This window comes from Furipterus horrens, unplaced genomic scaffold, assembly GCF_987537825.1.
Source record: "Furipterus horrens unplaced genomic scaffold, mFurHor1.1.pri manual_scaffold_4, whole genome shotgun sequence".
Classification (NCBI taxonomy): domain Eukaryota; kingdom Metazoa; phylum Chordata; class Mammalia; order Chiroptera; family Furipteridae; genus Furipterus; species Furipterus horrens.
In genome coordinates, this window is record NW_028327174.1 from 77,357,869 (window position 1) to 77,382,840 (window position 24,972).

Consider the following 24,972-nt stretch of genomic DNA (forward strand, 5'->3'; position numbering starts at 1 on the left):
GTCCCAGAGAAAAACATCAGTTATTCTGTCAACACCATTGCTTGAAAACCTGTTCTCTAGGTGCTATGCTATAGTAATTACTAATGAGGCAGGAAGAATTTAGACAAACCAAGAGATAGATTGAGCTAGTGTTCACATTGCTGATGATATGAAAAACTAAGTGTGGAGAATTTGCATCAAGACCTATATGATTTCCAAACATTTAAAGGCTTTTCTCACTTTGAAAATAAACACTGACCCATATACCTAAAACTGAAAAGGATTCAAGAAATGTGTGTGAGTCCTTGAAAACTGGATATTGAGTCCAGAGAAGTGTCACTTTTTTTTTTCTGATGAAATTCCCACCTTCCCCAAGTTAGTGAGAGGACTCTTAAAGCAGTATCACTTTTAACTTTGGGAGACAGGTAAGGACTACTTCAAAAATTTGATAAAAACCATGGATTTTCTTCTTAGAAAAATATGGTACTCAAAAACAACATTTTACAATGAATTTTCAGGGTCTGTAAAACTACAGAAACCCATTAATGAAACTGAGATACAACATTAGGAATCTTGATTCTAGAGAACATGTTCTTAGTGGATGGAGTGGGAAGTGGCCAAAAGGTGAGGGTGAGGTGAGAGGTAAGGAGTCGATTTATAGTGTCTGGGGCTAAATAATAGTCTCTCAAACTAAGGATAGCCTATCACCTACAATTGATTTCTCTTCTCGGCCAGTGCTTAGAGCCTTCCTAATTTCTCTGCGTCATTAAAAATAATAGAACTCTGTCTTCGCCCTTATTTAGCTAAGTGGCCTTGGACAATCAGTTCCTCCTTCTTAACCTCTGTTTCCTGATTTGTAAAATGGAGATAGTACTTAATTGAAAAAGTACCATAAGAATTAAGTGAGATAACATATGTAAAGTTCACAGAAATCCCTTAAATGATATACATTATTTTATTTACCAACATGTACCAAAGTTTTGTATCTATTTAAGTTTGAACTTGTAGACATATAATTATTTACCTAGAAAACTGTTTAAGATACAACAAAAGATGTTGCCTAAAATGACTAAAAAAAATTCCCCTAAATGAATGTGTTTTGAGGTATTTATTGAAAATAAATAGGTTGATAAATTTGAGCAATAATAATAAAATGGGAAAAAAGCTTTATTAGAAAATATTAACAGAAGATATTAGTAAATGTTTAAAAATTAAACTATCTGGGTATATTATAATAAAATTCTTCATATTATTAGAATGAAGTTATCTTTATTTTAGAGGTAAGTTGTAGTTCAGTTTGCATACACACCATTGTAAATCCTGATCTTCTTTAAGATTTGTTAATGAAAATAGATAAAAAAATATAGTACACAATTGTATTAATATAATGTTATTGACATTTCAGAGTACAGATGATTCAGATATATCTATCATTGCCCAGAACAAAAAATGCTTTGACAACGATATTGTTTGTTCTAAAAGTGTTTTGATTTCAGTTGGAGACACTGAAATTTACCTGAATGATACTCCTTACAAAGAGGTTAGTAAAAAATTTCTTTTAGGATCATTTTAACTTACCCTGAGGATAATGAAAATAAAACAGAAATAATTTGGGATACTTTTCTCTGTAACTGGTTACTAGATTTAGATTATTTTTCCTATTTTTATGTGGCTTCAGTAAGCATTCCTGACTTGTCTCTTTTGTTTACACTCCAATTCTCCATATTCTAATTCTTTCATCTGTTCTTCATTCCCATGGTTATCATTGACTTTAGCAACAGTCACCTATTACCTGGAGTATTTTAGCATCCTCCAAACTAGACTAGACTCCTGACTACCAGTCTTAGTCCCTCTCCTCTAACTGATCCTGCCACACTGCAGTCAGGATGTTTTTTCTAAAATGAAAACCTAATCTGTCACTCTAGTGCTTCGAACTTTTCAAATGACTTCGCATTGCCCTGCAAGACCTCACAAATCTGACCATTGCCATGTCTCCTGACTTACCTCTCATCACTTTCTGCTTCAAGCATGTGTTCTAGAAGTTGGAGCTTTTTATCAGTTCTTCAGGTGCTCGGTGTTCTTTCCCTCCCTTCTGTTTCTTCCTAAATGTCATTGCCCTCACCTGGTTCAGCCTTTCCATTTAACTTATTCTTATGCGATAGGTCTCATTTTATCTCTTTCAGGGATCTTCTCCTCATGCATTACACTAGGGAAATTATGAGGATAGTTGTCTGTCTTCTTCATTTCTCTATGAGTTATGTGAGAATTGGAACCACTGTCACCCCATTCATTTTTGCATTCTTGGAGCCTGCCCAATTTCAGAGAATAAATCCATTTCACTCATTCATTTGTATTTCTACTATACATCAAAATCTGTGTTAATTATTGAGACTACAACAGTGAAAAGACACTGTACTTACCATTAAAGACTTTATCTCAGGTGAGGAATGCTTTCAAGTAAGTAAGGATGTGCAGTGTGATGTGCTATGTATGGCAAGAGTATGCACATACAGGACAGTATGGGAATCCTTGGGAAGAAGACCTAAACCAACCTTGGAAGTCAGTCAGTACTCACTGAATAAGGAACCCTCATTATGTTACCTGTTAGCTGAATCACTGGGCAAGCTGCAGCTTGCCTATTTGTAAATTTGAGATGATTCTACTTCTTATGTTGATATGAAGATTAAACAAATGAACAGATTTCAAAAAGATGTCCCTTCTTCTCTCCTTTACCCTTCTGATTTTTGAAGGCTCAGAAAATTTGCCCTGGATGAAATAATTTGAACTGGGTCTTGAATGATGGATGGGTATTTATTAGCCAGGTGAAGAGAGAGAATAGAAAGGCAATCAATGCAGAGGAAAAGAACAGAGTTGCATGATAAATTGGCATGTTCGAACAACTCCAAGTGGTTTCGTTTAATTGAAGTGTATGGGGATATTGAAGGAAGAATATCACAAAGGAATTTATGGAGAAGTGTCCAGACTGACTTTAATGCAGGGGACAATAGACAGGAGGCTGTATCCAGATCAGCCTTGAATGGTGTAAGACATTTGAATTTATTTTTATAAGTAAGAAATTTTAGAGTTGAAAAATGAAATGATTTAATATATGGCCCTGAGATTTTAGAACAGTGTTTCTCAAAGTTTGGTCTGCAAAGTTTCTGCATTAAAATTATCTGAAATATTTGTTATAAAAGCTGGTTCCTGGGTCCCACCTTAGTAATTAAAATGGTTGAGACTGAGAATGAAAATCAATATTTTAACGGTACCCCAAATTCTTTTACACATTAAATGTAAGCTAGAACACAGCATATTTCAGTCAGAAACACTGAGCTGTTGAGACTACCTAGGCAGCAATCTGGCTTTGGACAAAACAGTTTCTATAGTTCTGTTGACATCTTTTTGAAGTAATCACTACGGTTTGCTATAACCATCAGTTGGATAGTCATTTATAGGTGAAGGTTCTCTCTAAGAATAAGAATAAGAATATGTTTAAAACAACTGAAGGGAAAATAGTAAATGCTCCTACAAAGACAGTTTGACACAATTTTGAAGTGATAATTACAGGTTTGTGTAGTTTTCAAATCTAATTTTTCCCTGTATGCAGGTGCTGATGAATCTTCATCATATAGGTTGATGAGAAAAAGTCATAAAGATAATTTGACCATAACAAATCCCTCCTAATATTTGTTCTTGAACACCAAAAGTGAAAATAAGTACCATTTATTTTATGGATGGATTGTTCATCCAGCAGAAGAAAACAAACATATTTTTCTTTCAATAAATGCACATTTCTAATTTTGTTAAAAATCTAAGACAGAAACATTTTATGAATTTATTTAAGCTCTACTTTAAATCTTTAATTCTTCACATTTATAACATCACTAGGGTTTGTGTAAAGTGCTATAATTCTCACCTAAAATGGAGTTCTGTATATTAGGCAATTCATTGCACAACACACTTTCAAGGAGAAGCATCCTTACTTCCTAATCTGAAATGAAAGGAATATGCATCTCCTTTTGATCAAAGAGGATATTTTCTTGTAGTAAACTATCCTGTCTAATAAAAACTGCCTTGCAGGCAAATAGAAAAGATGTACAGAACCAAACTGAAGGAAGTCTAATAATATGCTGCCTTATTAAAAAATTCATTTTATGTTCAAATGATATGTCAATCACTCTGAGGGAACTTTAATAGGAAAATACACAGAAGAGTATTTCATGAGTGAAATGGAGCTATAGCTATAGGCACACTTCATGCTTTCCTTGTTGCTGATAAGGCTGAAAGGTGAGACCTGTGAACAGGCCAGTGCAGGAAGGTATTAAAAATTTATGAGTCAGGGCTTGATATAGAAGCTGAAGATACTGCCATGAACTTGACGAAGTACATCTTTCAAGGAGCTAAAATTCAAGTAGTGGAAGACTGATAATAATGCCAAAGACAAAGTGAGATAATAGAAAGGCACTGAAAAATGTAATTGAAACAATAGAAATAGGTTTATGGCAGAGAGGGATTTGGGGGCAAGGCAGGCTACTTATTTTATGGACCTAGTGAAATGAAATGTGGGACCCCATTGTTAAACAGGAGAAAGTTTTCCTACTTTTGCAGTTTCTCTTGTCCTGTTAGGTATTTTTCCTTTATTTTTTAATGCCTTGCTCACTTGGCACAAGGATGCTTCCACGTTGAGTCTAGACCCTCACAGGTACCCAGGGCCCTGCCCCTAACTCCAACTTGGCATTTGGGAATAGAAGGAAATGAGGTTAGGTAGAGCCCATTAACAGTATCTAGGTTACATAGTACGTACTGTTTCATCCAATATGTACACTGAGTGCATATAAATATGACCTTGGTCTAAGAGACTGAAAACTCCTTATGGCTATGACTAAGTTTATTTAATTTGTCCTATGGAATATTTGTAAGTGTCTACTTTGGTGTAGTATTTCTAAAGTATGCTTTTGTTATTACTTAGGTGGGGGGGATAATAACCAAAGGATTTCATATCACCTACATAATTTTAATTTTCCTTCTGGAAATATTAATTTTACTTAATTTGATTTAACCATGCAATTTTGAAGTTATTATATGAGTTAATTTCAATGTTAGAGTCAATGTAATCTTTTTTAGGGAATAGACCCTGCTCATAAAGATCACTCTTTAGTTTCACTTTAAGCTAAAGACACTAAATTTTCCCAGTGGGTTCCATCTCTAGTTTCTTCTCACTTTTATCCTTTCTAACATAGAAATTATTTTCTTGTAATGTACAAATATGGTCTGTCACTTTCCTATTTAGAAGCCTTTTTTCTGTACAATCTGCCCATGGAATAACAGCCCTTCCTTTATGGGTAACATGGTTGCAAAGTGTCTGAGGCTACTTTGGTCATGAAATCCGTGCTCTAGTCGCTTGGAATGGTTTCTTCTTTATTCTCATTTCCAGCCCTCTATATCTTCGTATGTATGGCCTCTTACAGATCAGTTCATATCCCACCCCTTGCAAGAAGCCTTCCTCAGTCCCTCTGATGGAAATTCACTTCCCCCTTCTCTTTCTCACACTCTCTTTCATATATGTGTATAATATATATGCCGGTGTGTGTGTGTGTATGTATACATGTACCTTGTGCTTTTGTTTTCTGATTATGTTGGTTTATAGGTAAAGTCACACACTTTTTGCACTCAGTCATATTTACTTCTCATTAATATGAAATTTCTGAGTCAGTAGGTATATCCCCTTAACTTATTCTATATACATGCTCCTGTTTGTGCTTTTTTCTAGAACTCAAATACCTTGTACCCTATGCTCATCTGTCCATGTTGAGCCCATCCAGCAGTTTGTGTCTCATAACCAATTTAATGTGTTTCCTATTTTATGCATTTGCTTTATTATAAAATTCAGAAAAATGGGACTAAACAAAAATACTAGTACATGGAAACTTATTGGTGGGTAGTAACTTTTAATGTTTACATTTTGGTTAAAAGACAAGGAATTCACTTTTTTTCTTTATCATTATTACTGTTTTTAAAGAAACAACCAGGTTTTTTTCTGGAATATGGACCTACATACCAGCTTTGGAAGGCAGGGTACTACATGATAGTATTCTTTCCAGACAAAGATATCACTATTCTTTGGGATAAAAAGACAACCATTCATATCAAAGTTGGACCCCAGTGGAAGGTAGGTCAACCTATTTGGTAGGTCAGTCCAAATGAGATGCAAGGTATAAAATTAAATTTACCTTGCAATGTTTTGTAAAAATAAAATGATCGATGTTTTTTCTTTAAGAAATCAGTTATATATTCAGAATTACTAACTTATACTCCAGTGAAGAACCACTTTACCAACTAGAGTACAGTGTTGTATACAGTTCTTTTTGACATTAAGCTTACAATATCCAATTTTCCAAAGTTACTTAGCTCAACTTCCTTCTTCCTACTCCCCTTCATCATGGCTATGTGATATGCTTGTAATACAGATTGATTCATTTATTACAATATGCATTCCATGTTTTCCTCCATATTTTGGATATATCATTGAATTTATTTATAGTAAAATTATTTTTAAAGAGTAAAAAAATTACTCTTACAGTTTACAGTTCTACAGATTTTAACAAATGCATCGGGTTATGTACCTACTACCACAGTCCTACAGTCCTACAGTCCTGTGTCTTAGGTTGGCATGATGTAGAAGTGTTAAAGTTAATTTTTTCTTAAAAATTATATTTTAAATGTTTTGACTTTTCAGTCTTACCTGGACAAAAATAAATTGTTTTGTTGTTTCAGCAGTCACAGTGTTACAAAACCTTAAGCATAAGGCAGGGGTTTTCATCATTAAAAATTTATTTATATATGTATACCCATGGGTATAGTGTAATGTTTGTATTATACATTTCCAAGCTAAGACATTGGTAAGTGTGGAAAAATAAAAATTGGGGGATGCTAAAACATTTTTGAGAATTTAAAATAATTGTTCAATATAATTAGATAGATAGGAAACACAACCTTTTTGAAACATGTTAAATGGGTTTTGTAGAAATTTTTAAAATGTCTTTTAAATACTTAAAACATTTTAGTGACTATGAGTTCTTAAATATTGAACTGAATATAGATTATTTCATAATAATTTCCTTTTACTTTAGAACAAACTATCAGGATTATGTGGAAACTTTGACAAATGTACTTCAAATGATATGACCACATCTAATAACTTAGAAGTGAGAAATGCACAGGTATTTGGAGATAGCTGGGCATTAGGACAGGTAAGCTGAATACACACACACACACACACACACACACACACACACACACATATATATATTAGAACCAAACAAATATATTTATTCACTGGAACATTTTATTCTTATAGGAAAATGTATTTAGGCAATACTATTTTACATAAAATTTCTATAGTAGTTCACATCTGACAAACTACTTTCACATTTCTCTTCTCATATAATTCTTGTGACAACCATGCAATATAAAGGGTGTTGTCTTCATGTTATAAGTGGAGATATTGAGGCTCAGGAAGGTTAAGTGATTTGTCTAGTATTATGAAAGATTGTGTTAGGAAGACTGAATCTAGAGAATTCAAAAAATCTTGTACCTTCCTGGCTTATTGGGTAGAGGCCAGTGCTCTTTCCTGAGGCAGGGCAAAGAGGGGAGTGGTTGGTAGGGGACAGTGATAACAGAACAACGACGTAGAAATAAGGATAGGTTAGGATATGCTGAAAGAGAAGTGACAGATATTTATGTGGAAATGTCCAGGTTTTGATTCAAGGAAGAGATCCAGGCTAGAAATATGAATTTGCCAGTTACTAGTATATTCAGGTTGTTAAAGCCATGAGAAGTGTATAGCATGTGAAAAAGAGAGGTTTGGAGATGAAGGTTTTCAAAGAAGAAAGGGGGAAGGAAAAGAGGGTGTAGCAGCGGCCAATGAGGGGCCCACCCAGAAGATGGTGCTGCCAAAGGCAAACGAAGAGAGACATTTAAAAACAGCAAAGTAATAAACAGAATCAAAGGTAGCAAAAGGTCAAGTGAGATGAAGACTGAAAAACCGCCTCTATACTTGGTAATGAAGAGACTGCTGATGATCTTTCCCAGGGCGGTTTCAGGTAAGTGGATTAGAATTGGTGCAGACCAAGTTGCTGAGTATGTGGGAGGTGAGCCTGTAGACACTTGAGAATATACCATCCTCACAGGATGGCTTGTGACAGAAATGGAAGAGGTGAAAATTAAGGAAAGAGTCTCATTTGCTCATATAATTATTTTAATCATTTAAATGCCACATTTAAGATAACGGAAAAATTATTTACCTCTGCTCTCTACTCTCAATATGATTTTAATAGTATGTTTAGCTGTTTTTAAGAATAATATATGCTATCACATTGAGTTGGCTGAGCACAGATGCTTTAGGTAAAGTCTGTTTGAAAGAATGAGACTATATTAGATGTGATTGTAATGGATGGAGTCAGGATAGGTTACTCTGGTTTTTGCTTCAGAGATCACCCCTTTAAATCTTTATTTTCTCCCTTATCACTTTCCACAGTGTGAAAACGCATATGAATTATTTAAACCCTGTGGGGTACATCAAAACAAATTTCCTTATGCTAAGAAAGAATGCTCCATTTTGTACAGCGATGTTTTTGCTCCTTGTCGCAATGTGGTAAATGAATACTTTACTCAACTTTCAAATCTAAATGGGTACTGCTGTATCTATAACATAAAGATAAGTGAGACATATAATTTAGCTGCCCGTTGTTAGGAAGACAAATTTGTAGTTTGTTTTTCTATAGAAGTCATGCATTTAGTTGATTTACTCTCTCCTTCACAACATCTTATTTAACAGCATACATTTGTACATGATATTTTCAGTAATCTCTTCTAGTTCATGAAGCATTTTTTACATACATCACTAAAGCCATAAAATATTGATCAAAGCTGTAGTTGTTTTTCTTCAAAGACTATTGCCAAACGGGCATTCTTTTCATCAATGTAAAGTATAGTTTAAAATTATTTCTAGTGGCCCATTTAAAATGCATCAGAAGATGGAATGTAACTTATTTAGAAATTTAATTGTTTAAGATATTCATGAAAGTCAGGTAAAAGCACAATTGGTAACTGAACATTCTTTAAAAAAAAAAACATTTTATTTATTTATTTATTTATCTTTAGAGAGAGAGGAGGGAGAGAGAAAGAGAGGGAGAGAAATATAAATATATGATTGACTCTCATGCGCCCAAACCGGGGACCTGGCCGCAACTCAGGCATGTGCCCTTACTGACCGGGAACCGAACCAGTGACCCCTTGGTTCGTAGGCCAGCGGTCAATCCACTAAGCCACATCAGCCAGGGCTGAACATACTTTTAATGCTATGTGAATGTTCCAAAGATGAAACAATGAACTTCTATAAAATATAAATCTGTTATATTGCATATGTTGAAATTATATTTGCATGTTAATTCCATTACCTGTTTTGCTAGTTCTTTGATCTTATATCTGCCTAATAAATTTCTTTATCCTTTGAGCATTATGGAGGTTTGAGATATTGAGAAATCTCTAAATGTCAGTGTTCAGCTGATGTATCAGATTTTGAAAATATACCAGTTACTTCTTCCTTAGAATGTTGAATTTTCATCAATTATAGTTATTACTATCTGAAATTAATCTTTTTTCTCATTTTCAGATTGATGTTACTTCTTTTGCCAAAAATTGCCATGAAGACACATGTAACTGTAACCTTGGTGGGGACTGTGAATGCTTATGCACAAATGTAGCAGCATATGCATATAAATGTTGTCAGGAAGGGGTACCTGTTCATTGGAGACCATCTACTGTTTGCTGTGAGTACCCCCTTGGAATATCATCATTAGGTGGGAACCTTGTAAGGAGGTCATATTAATCTATCTTCTCATAGAACTAATACCATGGAGCTCATGGAACAGAATTTCTTTAAGATGACTAAACTGTAATTCCTGTGACAAAGCAGGTACATTTTAGTATAGCTAAAGGATTTATAAAAATTTTTTTGAGAAAATTGTTCATGTTCTGTTTGACTGTTGTCAGCGTAACATTTGTACTATAATTTGTTTATATACCATCCCCAGACACATTGTTTATAATTTTACTCCTCTTATGGCTATGAAGTTGCTGTGTTGTTCTTATTATAAGAAACATATATTTAAAAACATCATTTTGAATTTTTTTCATATTTGACTCTAAACTTATTATGTACCTGTGTAGGTGGTCATCTGAAGACTTTATAACGGTGTTACTTCTGTGTTCTTTTGCTTGGTCATTGATAAGGCCATGGTGATATCTTGCACACATTTAGATAAGTGGTCAGATTCTTACATAGTTTAATGTTTCTTCTTTTTTTTCTTTTAGCACTTGATTGTGAATATTACAATGAAGGTATGTGGAATTTCAGGAATATCACTATGTTATTCTATTAAGTGTATCTTCAGAGTTTTGAACAACTTTGCTGGATACGAAGTATGAATAGCGTATAATTTGGTAATAACCCAATAAAAGCCGTTGCCTTCTAAAATGTATCTAAATTTCTAAGTATTTGTGTTAAAATTTATTCCCTAGGAAATAAAAAGAGGGTGTAACCATCTTCTCAGCACCTAGGAGGCCCTCAATAGTTTTTGAATGACATGAATAAATGAGTGAAGTTAGTTAACTTTTTAGGTAAAAAGGAAGAAAGATATATACCAAATGCATACATTTTACCATTATGTATGAAAATGGACACTATTCAAACTTTTATTGTGTTGTAGAAAAAACGAAGCATAAATACAATGATAATAACAGAAGGAATTTATGTATTTATCACTTAAGGCAAAAATAATTATTTAAATATTATAAGAATGAAAACATTATAATTTAATAGTAACAATGAAAATCTTCCAGCTCTAACAAGCATCCAGATTTGCGATGAGAAGTCTAACAGGTGGTGCTGGCTAAAACTAAGTTATAGTAGATATGAGACAGAATTATATTCTCAGTGAAAATGCCAGAAGTTGGCAAGATTGGTGCTGGCTTTTTGTCAAACCTGTTTAATGATGATGGCATAGCCACTTAACGCTAATTTCAGATGAGTAAGATGATTTCAGACAAGTAAGTGACTAGAAAAAATAGAGTAATAGTTGTAGAAAAGCTAAGCCATCAAAAGAAAAACAAAACAAAACAACCACAACCATGGACACATGGAACAGACTGACAGCTGTCAGAAGGGAGAGGGGAGGGGGGACTGGATGAAAGAAGGCGGAGGGATTAGACAACATATATGCATAACTCATAAATATAACAATAGTGTGGTAACGGCTAAGGGGACATCTATAATAGTGTCAATAAAATTAAAAAAAAAATCACAACTAAACAACCAACTGAAGGCATTTTGATGCTTTATTGAGTCAGGGAGAAATCTGAGCACTATAATTCAAAGGAGGCCAGAAAATTTTAGAGAAACAGAAATGACAAAATAAAAATAAAATAAATATTTCAGTTTTTAGTTGTTTTCTTATAGTTATTGAAGTTTGATGGAGGAAAAATCCAATATTAAAAATATTCTGTGATAGTTAAAGAAAAATCTAAACCCAAAATATTTCCTGTTCAGGATTTAAAACACACCCACACCTACAAACTCCACATCAATCCTTTGGATTCCATGCTTAAAATAAGATGGATTGCCTAGTATTTATAACAATAGGTTTATTATATTAACTACTTTACCTATACTGTATAATTTAAGCTTCAAAATATACTTGTAAGACATGTATTGTTATTAACACTCTAAAGAGGAGGAAATTAAGCACAGAGGGGTTAAATAACTTGACCAAAGCCACTTAGCAAAAAAGATAGTAAACTATGATTTGTTAACCTATGTAATCTTATTAATAATATCACCCCAATAAATTTAATCAATAAGGTGAAGGGTGAAGAAGGGAGGGAGAGGGAGAGGGCAAGGGGGGGATGGGGAGAGAGAGAGAGAGAGCGAGAGAGCGAGAGCGAGCACAAGCCTCTTCTTTCCATCTTAAAAGTGGGCTGGGAAAGGAAAATTGTCCTCAAGTTAAAAATTAGAGAAAAGAAGAAAAGTGAAATTTACTGAGATTAACCAGGTTAATCTTTTTTGGTATCATCTACTCCATATGATTAGCATTTTATATAACTTACAAACATAAAACATGCACATATCTGTAAAAAGTATACTGCTGATCATTTTTAACTTAATTTGATGATTTAGAATAAACTTCAGAGTACTATATTAAGAGCACTAAATGACATAGAAATTGGTCAAAGGTAAATTGATCTTACTATCATAAAACCTAACTCATATATTTTTAAAATATTAGTAAACTTATTTAAATATAGATACTTCTGTTTATAAGATTAAGTATACAGAAAAATTATTCTGCTAAGGTTTCAGGTTTGGCTCTATACTAACTCTAGTAAATATTTTCTACTTTATATGGAACCATTTAAATGTACGGCAAATGATAGCATTAAATAAAAAGATATTTAATTTCTCTGTTGAGCTTCCTCTTATTTTCTTTTTTTTTTTTTTGTAGACATGCATCACTGGTAAAATCCAGTAATTCTCAGAACAGTAAATTATTGCACATCATGTCTGTGAATTTTGTTTTCATGCAATGTATCCTACTACGGAGAGATGATTTTTAGAAGACTGTCAGAATACCTGACCATCGAGGGATAACTAAACCTATGATTATTAAGAGTAGATTAGAATCTTGGAATATTAGAGTGGAAGGTTAACTAGAAAAACTTCTTCATATAGGTGGGAAAATTTGAGATCTAGAAAGCTTAAGTCAACCTCGTATTCAGCATTGCTATACAGACACATATACATATACACATTCATGTGTATATATATTCTAAATTACATAATTTAAGTATGTATATATATTCCAAATAATTATAATATGTATATTTTGAAAAGGACTTCAGTAATTGTATTAGTGACAAATGTTTAAATGCTCAGTAATCTTTGGAGTATCTTTTGTTATTAAAATAGATTCTATTGAAATGACAAGCTGAAATGTAAAAATTCCATACCAATTTATAATTCTTTTATTTGTATTTAAATAGGGCTTGGAGAAGGTCCATATATGCTGGCAAGTTATGGGCAGACTGGCCTTGTTCTGGGGGCCAATATAACTGGTAGAAACATTTTCTCTTTCCCAAGAACCAGTACTCAAGGTGATTTATTTTTTAGTTTTATGATCACTCCAGGTCTTTTCAAAGAGAAGGCATCATGTAAGTATAATTTCCAAGTGAAAATAAGATTTTAGTTTTTTATGCACATTTTTAAAATTTATTCATTCAGTAAATATTAATTTGGGATCTAATATGTTTATAGCATTTTTTTCTAGGCATCCCAGAGGATATAAAAAATAAGATGCTGGTACATGAACCATCTTTCTATCTCTTTAGTATATAAAATCACTTTTAAATTTATTGGCATCTGTATGTTAGAATCACAATCGTTTGATTTAATTTTTGTCCCTAAGTAAAGCACAGCTTAAATTTTTTATAGTATTAATCGTAGAACTTAATATGAACTTTTTGAAAAACAGTCCACTAATAACTAAAAGTTGAAGGATTTTAATGCTACATTAAAGTAAAAGAAAAAAAATTCTGATTTGAGGTAAAAGTTGTTAAATGTTAAGAGCATAAATCAGAGCCAAGAGTGTCACTGAGACAATCTGTTATCCTGACGTGGCCTTGTGTGTCTTGTGACTGGCCCCACATTTATGGATCTATACTGGTTGTATCCACTTGACACCTATTCTGTCTGGTGATTATTGTCCTTTTCTGATCTGCAAGGCTTAGACTACATTGTTACTCTACTAGCCCTACTTAGAACCATGCATAGTGTATTGTATAAGCTCAAAAAATATTTATTGAAGGAATAAATCCAACTTAAATTTCACCTATTCTGAGAAATCTCCTGATTCTCCAGTTAGAATAAATTGCTTTGTTTGGTAAAAAGAGCTTCTTAGTTTTTTAAATCTATGAAAACACTATCACTGTCTGAAGTTCTAATTCATATGTTAGTTATATATTTTTCTCTTATAAAAATTTCTTTTATTCTTATTGGTATCGTCTAGTGCTCAACAGTGGGATTTACAAGTTTTAGGACACAATAAATGTCATTGTAAAAAATACGTTGACTTAGATAAAACTTTTCATGTATGGCTTACAATAATATGTTTTTAATAGAAAAATCCTAATGGTTTTAAATTAAGATCACTTATCAAATATATAATTTGCAAGTATCCTCTCCCATTCAGTAAATTACATAAATAAATTAAGGTCTAAGAAAGTAAACCTAAAATCTTAATTTAAAAAATTTATAGCATGAGTTTTGCAAATACAAGGGAAAGTTTTAAAGTATATAACAAAAAAGGATGTTATTTCCCAATGCTTTGTAGTTGTTCATTAGCAATTCAATCATGTATAGGGAATAGACAATAATGTTGAACATATTTTTTCTTAATGCAGTCAAATTACTTACAAGAACATTTGTTTATTAAGAACCCAGTGATATTGAAATACAGTGACATGCCTAAATCTACTTGTTTCTCTATTATCTTGTTCTTTTCTAGCATTCGATTTAGCCATTTGTAGATATAATGCCATTGACAGTGTTAAAGCTTAGCAGTACTAATAGGTGTTCAATTAGTCATTTAACTATTTGTATGTTACTGCACATTCTGGGCTCCGAAGTTGATATATCTTCCCCCCAACAAGATCTGATAAAATACTTAAAATTTAGAACTCATTAAAGATTGATTAAAGTTGCCCCTGTTATTCAGTGCATTAAAACACTACTTAGTTTTTTACAGATCTTACAACTCATTTCTGAAATATTTGAGATAGGCATTAATTATGTATGACAACTTTGTGGATTTTTTTTTTTTGTCAGCTTTATAAATATGTTTTATAATGCCGGTGTCCATCTCGTACTTTCTCCAGAGAACCCAGGCAGTTGTCAAACTCACTGCTCTCTGTTTTACAGCCTCGGCACTTGTTTCCCTGGAATGTGCTGAAAGGCCAAACTACTTTCTCTATGTCCATGATGATGGCACTCTTAGTTTGAGACTGTGGCAGGCAAATTCTGCCTTTCATCGGAAAGCCACGTTTTTCTACCACCAGGGCCTCTGGATTCCTGGTTACAGTGCATTTGAGTTATACAGCAAGAAAGGCTTTTTCATCACACTCACAGATTTTATGGTCAAAGCATCAAAATATGATGATTCTGAAGAATTTAAACATGCAAGCAGCTTCAGCATAGAAGGTATGTTTCCCGAGGTCTTCAAAAGGAGAATAAATAGATAATTTACATAATGGCAGAATATTTACAAGGTTTTAATTTTTAAATCATTCTTAATGAAGTATAAGTAGTTAGAAATAGTACCTACATTATAGGGTTATTGTATAAGTTAATTGCTTATACTATAAATTGCTTAGAACAGCCTTGAATGATGTTATTTTTAGTTATTGACCCAATTATTACATTCAGTACTCTCTGGGCTTTGGAATAGAGCTCACCCATGTCTCATGGGTGTCTGGTGTTTGTATCTACTTTTTGTTTCCTAGAAGACAATTCTCAATAACCTGATTCTTAATGATAAAGAAAACATGTTTATCTCTGTCCTTTGAATACGAGGGTGTCTGGTTCCACTGACCTCTGGAAGATTTCCCTGTTCAGCAAGAACCTGTTCTTATTTCTAGGGATCCTTATAGTTTTATGGCTATTGAATTTTCTGAGTTTCAGAGAGAAAACCTCACTGCTTCATCCAATGTCTAAAACTCATGCTTTGTTTTCAAGACTGAGGAGCTTAATATCTGTTTTTGGTTTCCTATACAAACTGTTTCATTCTAACCTAGCCTTCTCAATCAGTCTAAAAAAACTTATCATTTGCCTTTTCTGTTGTGGGTGGGTAAATTTATGTACATCTTGATTGTCTTTGGATTTTAGATCATTCAAATTGAGCTTTAATTTTTGAAAAGGTTCCTGTACTCATGAGGAAAAAAGCCACTGACATGCCTATACAATATAGAGTGGATGTGATGTTTTTACTTGAATTTACTTAAAAGTCAAACTTTATGAATCTATATTTCCCCTCCATTCTAGAAATCTGCTCCCTTAGAACGAGACCCAGCTCCTCATGAGCTGTGGACAACTATAGCCAATGGCTTCATCAGAACCCCAGAAACTGAGCTTTGTGGGCTTCCTAACCCTAGGAAACTCTAGGGGTCTACTCCAATCTTGGAACCAATCCTCTCCTAGAACCCACGATCCCAGTAACCCAGGCCTAAGAGTCACTCTATTCTTTACATGCGTAGACATCTTCCAAAAAATATTATTTTCCTTCCTATACTTTGGAATTTAATTCTGTGTCCAAAGTCCCAGAAACATAACCTGTTTCCTGAACTTTCTCTCTTATGGAGCTCCCCAGAGCTAATTTTGGACTGCTGCAGAGGATTGGTATAGGATATGGGGAAGGGAGAATATTAGCAGAATTTACAGGAGAAAAATCTTCAGTCAAGGGAGGTTTTATAACTGTAAGAATGTATTATTAAATCCATTCACTTTTTGGCCAGATAATGCTTACTATGTACAAGGAAATGTGCTAAGTGCTGTGAGATGAACAAACGTGAATGTTCTCCGTAGGTCTGAGGTCAGGAAACATGTCTTTAGTCTTGCCATTTTTCTAATTGTTTGAACTTGGCAAGTCACTTGACTCCTCTGCACCTCAACTTCTTCATCTATAAAATGAAAGTAATACCCACTCAACAGGGTTTTTATAAGGATAAAATCTGATCATAGAAAATTTGCTTTGCAAAAAGTAAAATTCCAAACAAGTGTGTAGTATTATTATAATACATAGGTCAATGAGAACCCACTAAACACAAAGAAAGGAAGATGATTTAAAAATTTCCTTGGCCTCTTCCAACCCCACTTTTTAAAGTACTTGGGAGACATACTAAATTTTAGTTATTCAATCTGAACATGAAATGCTTTAATCACCAAGCAATTACTATCATATATCATTTTCAACCTGTACATAAACAATATACAAAATATAAACTTTATTTTCTTCCACTAGAAATCCAGGCAGCAGTGCCTTACAGGAGGATATGTGAGTGGAGATATGAACATTGTGCCATCCCCTGTTTTAAAACATGTAGTGATCCTGAAGCACTGGCATGTCAATTTCTTCCACCGTAAGTCATGTTGAACCAGTAAATGAGCAAATTCCAGCATTAGGAGATTTACCTGTCAATGAATTTTTTTTAGATTTGAAAAAATGCATTCTCAAGAATAATTTGTATATTCTGTATATATTCATTCATAAACTTGTTTTATTTCATTTGATCAGTAGTTATGAATGGTTGCTTATGTGCCAGGAATTCTTCTACCTACTATGGTTATATTAGTGAGCAACATAGATGAAGTGTCTGATCTGCCTGATATAGCTTAAACTTTGTTGGGGTGAGACAGAGAATAAACAAATAAAAGTGTAAATATATAATGCAATATTTTGTTTGATGGCAATGGCAATATGGGTTATGGAGAAAAATAAAGAAAGGTAAGGGAGACAGGGAGTATGAGGCATGCATGTGTATTTGCCACATGTGGTCAGGGAAGAACCTGCTCACAAGTGGCATCTGCTCAGAGATCTGAAGGAAGTTAGGAGACTGGCCATGTGCATATCCAGGGAAAGAACCTTCCAACTGAGAACAGTACAAAGGTCCTGTGGTAGGACTGTGTTTGAGAATTAATAAGGAGCCCAGCTTGTTGGAACAAAATGGATAAAAGTGAGAAAGATAGGAAATGAGACCAGAGAATCATAGTGGTGAAAAAATAATATAAGGCCTTATAGCCTGTTAGTGCGGACTTTGTCTTTTTTTATGAGTAATGCTCTGGTGTATTTTGGGCAGAGGAGTGACATGATCTGATTTATTTTTAGAAAATTTACTTTGGTTTGTGTAGTGAGAATCAACTATTGGGGGAAGGGAAAGACGAGAGCAGAAGCAGTCAGTAATACCAGACATAAAGGGGAAGTGATTAGGTTGGTAGTCCAGGAGGTTATGAGAAGTGAACAGATTCTGGATATATTTTGAATTTAGAGTCAAAGAGTATGCTGATGGATTTAATGTCAATTATGAGAGAAAGAGGACTTAAGGATGTAAGTTTTGGTCTCAGCGATTTTTAGGTGGAATGATATGAAATAGCCATTTTTGTAATTAAAATTGGTCAAATACCAGCAAATTCAAATGATTCAGTGTAATGGAAGGGCTGAATTACCATTTACTGAGGTAAGGCCGTGTGAGGAGTGGCAGCTTGGAAGAATCTGATTTTGAGGATTTTAAACTCAAGACTGAAAATTGTTCATTGGATTTGACAATCTGGAGAACAGGAAGAGGAAAAGTGGAGACAAAGTGAAAATGGTTTCTGTTTGTTTGTTTTTAGGGAGTTTCTCTGTAGAGGAGAACAGAAATGGGAGTATTTTAAAAGAAGCATTTTATATTAGGCATTGCCGAGCTTCCTTTTATGATGAACATTGGTGCTAGAAAACTTCCCGGGTGAATGAGACATGACCCCACTTTCAAGGAGCTCAGAGTCTCTCGGAAGGAGACAGAAGCAAAAAAAACCACGAAGGAGGGCTAGGAGAATGACAACTAGCACATTTAAATATTGACAGTGTGGCGTGCACTGCGCTAGCTGCCGCGAATAAGTAATCTCACTGTTCCCATTTTCAGGAGAGAAAACCAACTGAGACACAAGGAAGTTAAACAGCTTGTCCGGGTCACACAGTTTGGAGGCACTGGAGCCAGGGTTTAAACCACTACAACCTGCTTGGTATCAAGTGTTAAGGGAACACAGAGAAGGAAATTATATTTTTGCTTATTTTCTTAAAAAAAACAACCAAGTTTTTCTGAAAAGGAGACAACTTCATTCCCTGGGACCCCTCATATTCACAAAATTGTTTCCTCATAGCCATTAGGACTTTGAAAACAACAGAGGTCCCATAGTGAGAGTGTAGTAGGGAAAGGAAGGAAGAAAGAAGGAAGGAAAGAAGGAAGGAAGGGAGAGGGAGGAAGGAAGGTAGGAAAGAGGGAAGGAAGGAAGGAAGGATGGAAGGGAGAGAGGGAGGGAGGAAGACCCGGAAGAAGGGAAGGAGGGAGAGAGGGAGAGAGGGAAGGAGGGAGGATGGAAGGAGGGAGGGAGGAAGAAAGGAGACTTAGGGCATGGCCAGTCTCGGTACTGGGGAGGAAATGGAATTATATTTTGAAGTGGCACTTGGCTACATTGTTACTTCTCATGCCATATAATCAGTCTCTGAGGTGTTAGAACCCAGATCCTCAATGCTTCTTCCATTGTTTGGTCCATAGCTATCCTGAAGTTTCTATTTTAGTATGATTAGGATTCAGGGGAGAGGCTCCAAATGAAATTTCATTCCTGCTGAGCTGTTTCTCATCTCTGCCTTCTCTATCTCTACCTTGCCGGGGTTCCTGGACCCACATTCCCCTGGTTGCAGATGAAGAAATTGACTCAGAGATGAATGACCTGGGGAGGAAGGGCGAGCACTCCTCAGAGGAGAATGCTGCTGCTGACCCCTTTCTCAGTAGAACTTTTATTGAATTAGCTTTGTGCAGAAATGCTTGGCTTGGGAAAGCAGCTCTCCACCCAACCATAAAGAGGATTATCAAAGAGGAACATAGATCAATACATTGTAACAATTGGTTAGACTTTCTGAATTCAGAGCACATTGCAAAAGACTAGATTGTACTACTTGAGTTAAGCATTCTGTTGATAGTTAAATATCTTGCTGATACAGATCTAAAGCTGAATAAGCAGGACAGACCTCAAAAGATATATCGCATTCCTATTCCTTTCCCCTAGCATGTGACTAGCACGTGACCAGTGGTGTGGTATTTGGAGCATGCCACCAGCTGCCTCCTGTTTTTGGTCAAGTCTTACAGTTCTGTTTTCAGGCCTGGCTTGCGCAGCGGTTACACTTTCCTATACCACACAAAATGGTCTCCTACACTACCTCTCCCCCTTCCCCATACCAAGGAGCTAAATTATTTCTCCTCCTTGTACTTTCAGCCCTGAGGGGAGATGCAAGTTTTGAGGTGGTGCTTCAACATGGCCCTGCACCTCTCCTCCAGGTCTCCCACAGAATCACCACTCTTGTTCCCGATGACTGCAGTTTCTGGCACCTATCTAGTGTTAAAAATAAAAATATCTAGTGGAAATACTAATTTTTATGAGAAAAGATGCCAACTAGCATACCATAGAGCCCATATGTAAATACAATCATTACTGTGATATAACCATTAAAAGAACCATTATGCATCTGAGACATTGTATCAGTCAGAAGTTGAATAGGTTACCATTTGTATGAAAAAATAATCAGGAACCTGCTATGTCGTCGTCGGCAGCCGTCCGTCTCGAGAGACGATGGTGTAGCTTCTTCAGAGTCTATCTGCACCGCCAAGAATGGCTGTGCAGTCCGACTCGGGAGTGACATGGTATCTGTCTCCTCCCGTGTTGAATCGACATCTTGCGATGACGCTGAAGCTACAGAGCCTGGGCAGGGTGATATGGAGGGTCTGCTGTTGCCCATGCAGCAGACCCCCCCTCTCTTCGCAGCTGAAGGGTCCAAGGGAAAGACGGAGTCGATACAGCTTGGGTTCAGGTGCGCCGCAGGAGTTGCCGGTGTTGACTACAACGTCAAACCGCCTTAGGGACTCCGGCTCCGGATTTTCTGTCGGGGTTTACTCCCTTAGCCTTTCCCCTGAAGAGGTATGCCGCAAGGCAGCGGAGGTTTTTTGGAGTCAGAGTTTTCCTTCTCTGATGTACCCTGACTGGAAGATCGAACCAGCGACACTTAGCTCGCAGGCCGACGCTCAATCCACTGAGCTAAACTGCTATGAAGGCATTTCAAAGGAATAAGTTACTGGTTTTTAGAAAATATTTTAAGAGGATGGCTGTGGTTTTGACTTGCATAAAACAATTACAAAATAATTGAGTTGCATAAAAATGATATTTAATTTAATGAGAACCAGTTGCTCCTAGTCTTTTTAGCATTCTGGTAGCTTTAGTTTTTGTTTTTTGCTTGAGAAAGTTAGAGTTGAATAGAAAAATCATCCTGGCTATAATTGTATTATGTAAGTATATTTTATGAAATAAACAATTGGTTATATAAACTAAACTTTATGTTTTTAAAAAAATCATTTGCAAAAGAAGTGTCTGAGAGATGGCTAAATGTATCTCATGTTAAAAGAGAAATGAGCTGTTCTTGGTTTTTAGTGTTGTCTGAATTTCCTTCCATGAATAAGTGCCCCTGGGGGCAACACTTACCCTAGTCTCAAGTTAGTTTGTTTCCAGCCTGAACTGGAATGAGGCCTTGACTATTTTTGGTTCAAATTCTTTGCTTTTCAGGTGATGCAACTGGAAATATTTTATAATATAAGCAAATATTATTAAATCTGCTAGTGTATTTGAGAGGCAGATAAGCAAGTCTTTTTAATAACAATATTTGTATTAATTCTCTCTAGTATGGATGAATGTAATATTTGGTTGTACAGAGGATTACATTTATTTCATTTGAATCCAAAATGAGTTGGATTCTGAGCCCCAGAAAAAATATGTAAGAAAAAAAAATTAATCTTAGTCATTATCTTGACTTCATTTCCTTAGAAAAAAGCATTCCAGATGGTCCCTGCTGTCTTTGGCCTATGGTGCCCAAGCCCACGACTTCTTGAAGTTTGGGACTTTTACTTTGCTTCCATGCCATGAACAAAAACTGGGAGCCTTACAAAGACCAGTCAACCTGGGACTTGACATAGGTTTCCTTAGGCTCATATGCAACCATCTCCTCCCAGGCCACCCACCTACAAATTTGGGCACATGCCCTGATGCTCTTGAGAACTACACCTCTGCCCCCCTCACTCTTTTCAAACAAGTACAACCATATCCCACCTCCATCCCTTCCACCCAGAGATTCTTAATATCTTTCAAGGTGTTTAGAGCTTAATAATAGGTGAGTCAGGTCACTGAGATTTTGTTTTTGTTCAACAACATCCTTAAGGCAAGGATATTCAAAGAGTACACCTATCTGCTTGGGTGAAGGGGCCATATAGGAATGGAAAGTGCAATGAATGTAGTTTAAAATCACAATAAATGATTCTTCTGCATTTCTACTGACTTATAGAACATTGCCTTAATGTGTGCCAAACATAAATGTATGTTTTGAGTATTCTAGTTCAAATTCTTCTTTAATCATAAGTGACACCTGTTTATGATCCATAACTTGTGGTTTTATGAAATGAGGTATGATAGAGTGGTAGCAAATAGAGCATTTCTTAGTGCTTGACAGGAAGGATGGAAGAATATTAGAAAAAAAAATTATCTTGATTGTATATATTAAATGCAGCATTTTTAATATTTTAAATTGTTTTCATTTTGATTTTTTTTTCACATAAAGAGTTGAAGGATGCTTGCCCTACTGCCCCCAAAATATGGTTCTTGATGAGACCACCCTCAAATGTGTTTACCCAGGAGACTGTAAGTGTGAACCTTACTTAATTTATTCTGGAAAAATAAAACACTGGGATATTGTTTTTTCTGTATCATGGCAAGCGGTCGTGAACAAAAGTTTTAGAGGGACAATCCACTGGCGTGAGATTCTTCTTCAAACAGCCCTTCCTTTCTTTTTTGTTTCTAGCAATTTCCTAGCATGTAAATCTTCCCTCTAGCATTCCTCCTGTGTGCTCTTTCTCTGAACACTTTCATTGAAACTAACGATCCTTATGTGTACTATGTGGGCCTCACTGTAAGCAAAACCAATTAAGAAAGGATATCTCTGTTTCTTTGTAGGCATACCTCTGATTGCCACAGAACCTGCATTGACAACAGGTAGGCCATCTCTACCCATATATACAGGTATTATTATAATTTGAGAGACTAAAATTTAAGTCTTGGCACACTTATATTGTACCAGCTGCTGGTATTAGTCTATGCCATGGACTGGAAAACCTAGCTGCCACTTTTATTCAGTAGCTCTTCACTGGGCCAGCATGCCACAGTTTCTGAATGGCTTCTGCATTTGGCCCACCTCTTCTCCCTTTCAATGAATTTAGATAATGAAGATTTTCCTCACTTTTTAATTTAGGTTTTACTAAATCCTGCTTAAATTTTCACAATGATTAAGTTGACTCTAAAGAGATGTCAACGCAAATGACATCATCCTTTAAAGCAGCGGTTCTCAACCTGTGGGTGGCGACCCCTTTGGGGGTCGAATGACCCTTTCACAGGGGTCACCTAAGACCATTGGAAAACACATATAAAATTACATATTGTTTTTGTGATTAATCACTATGCTTTAGTTATGGTTGGGGGTCACCACAACATGAGGAACTGTATTAAAGGGTCGCGGCATTAGGAGGGTTGAGAACCACTGCTCTAAAGTCTTCCACTCCTCTTTCTGTGCTCTGTCCCAGCTGCTGGGGGTGGGGGTTGGGGTTGGGGGTTGGGGTTGGGGGGTACTTCTGAGCTCATCCCCTGGCTTCGCTCCCTCACTGTGAAACTTACCTCAGAAAAGGATTTAATAAATCCACTCACACTAAGGCTTGACAAATTCAATGTATTATTTCACCTGTGATTATAATTTAGAAAAGCTCAGGTATTTATTCTTTAATTTATTTGACTAGCTCTAGTGTCAACTCTGCCAGGCAGTACCCTGGCACTGGGGGGCGGGGGAGGAAGGGAGGAAGGTGATCAAGGCACAGCCTCTACCCTGGTACAGCTGTTAGTCCAGAGGCTATTGAGATATTATAATAGAGGTAAGTAGTAGTAAGCAGGAGGGGTCTTGTACTGATTTTGGAGGTGTCGTCTCAGAAGGGTAACAGAAGGTAGGCGTTGGGTAGACTAGTAAAAGGAGGAAATGTGTTGCAGCTAGAAGGGGAAGCATGTGCAAAGGCCTGCAACTAAGAGAGAACATGTCACACAGAGGGACTTGCTAACCTAACAAAGTAATAAGCCTTTCAAAGTGAAAGGAAACAAGCATGTATTGAGATCAATAAGAATAGCTATTCCAGATGCATTGATTCAGACAGAAGCCCAACTACCATTCCAATTTGGAGACAGAGACAATGGGCATTAATGAGAAAGGGAAGGGGAACAATTATATCAATAGAAGGAAGACATTTCTATAGGTGCAGCTGAATAACATAGTGATGTTAATTCCAAACTATGTTTCTAATTTTCAGTCCCGTAGTCATCAACACAGTAGTTATAACTGCTTTCTTTTTCTCTTTGCAAAAAGTTTTTTGGGACACAGTGTTGCCATAGGCTCAGCCCAAAGGTTATTTTGCCCAGTTGTTACAATCCAAAGATTCGAGATGTATGACATGTCAGGCAGTTCCTCTGGCATGGAAGCTCCAGCTCCATTTTCAAGTAGCTCTGTTTAGCCCTCCTTAGGTGGCTCAGTTTGTTGGAGTATTGTCCTGTACATCAGAAGTTTGCAGGTTTGATTCCCAGTCAGGGCACATACTAGATTCAGGGTTTGATCTCTGGTCAGATGCATATAGGAGGCAACTGATCAATGTTCCCCTCACCCCCTCTAAAATCAATAAGAATATTCTTGGGTGAGTATTTTTTTTAAAGTAGTTTCATTTATATTATAGTTTACAGACCTCAGGCAGGTCAGTGTATCTTACGCATATAGTGTGAGGGGAATTATGCCAAGAGATGGGATAGAAGAGATTACCAGGGTCATATCACAAAGGGTCCATGGTAAGAAACTTGTAATTTTTTTTTTCTCTGAAGACAATGGCAAATCATTGAAGAATAGTACTGAGTCCTGTGACATCTTCAAAATAAAAATCTCACTACTACCATCACTACTATTCTAGTTAACTACCAGTTATTGAGTATTTATTATGTGCCAGACATTGGACTAA

General features: G+C 35.6%; 1 protein-coding gene across 2 annotated transcripts in view; it reads left to right on the forward strand.

Annotated features, from left to right (window-relative positions):
* Positions 1 to 24,972, forward strand: part of OTOGL (otogelin like) — a 124,190-nt gene that overhangs the window by 61,115 nt on the left and 38,103 nt on the right. The window contains exons 26-36 of one of the 2 annotated variants that reach the window (XM_090275663.1): positions 1,385 to 1,519; positions 5,999 to 6,148; positions 7,110 to 7,229; positions 8,516 to 8,632; positions 9,653 to 9,809; positions 10,354 to 10,380; positions 13,078 to 13,245; positions 15,011 to 15,289; positions 17,106 to 17,223; positions 22,497 to 22,576; positions 22,889 to 22,927. In XM_090275663.1, the coding sequence (XP_090131789.1) occupies positions 1,385 to 1,519; positions 5,999 to 6,148; positions 7,110 to 7,229; positions 8,516 to 8,632; positions 9,653 to 9,809; positions 10,354 to 10,380; positions 13,078 to 13,245; positions 15,011 to 15,289; positions 17,106 to 17,223; positions 22,497 to 22,576; positions 22,889 to 22,927 (1,390 nt within the window). The remainder of the gene's footprint in view (positions 1 to 1,384; positions 1,520 to 5,998; positions 6,149 to 7,109; positions 7,230 to 8,515; positions 8,633 to 9,652; positions 9,810 to 10,353; positions 10,381 to 13,077; positions 13,246 to 15,010; positions 15,290 to 17,105; positions 17,224 to 22,496; positions 22,577 to 22,888; positions 22,928 to 24,972) is intronic. The other variant, XM_090275664.1, reaches the window with a different exon arrangement.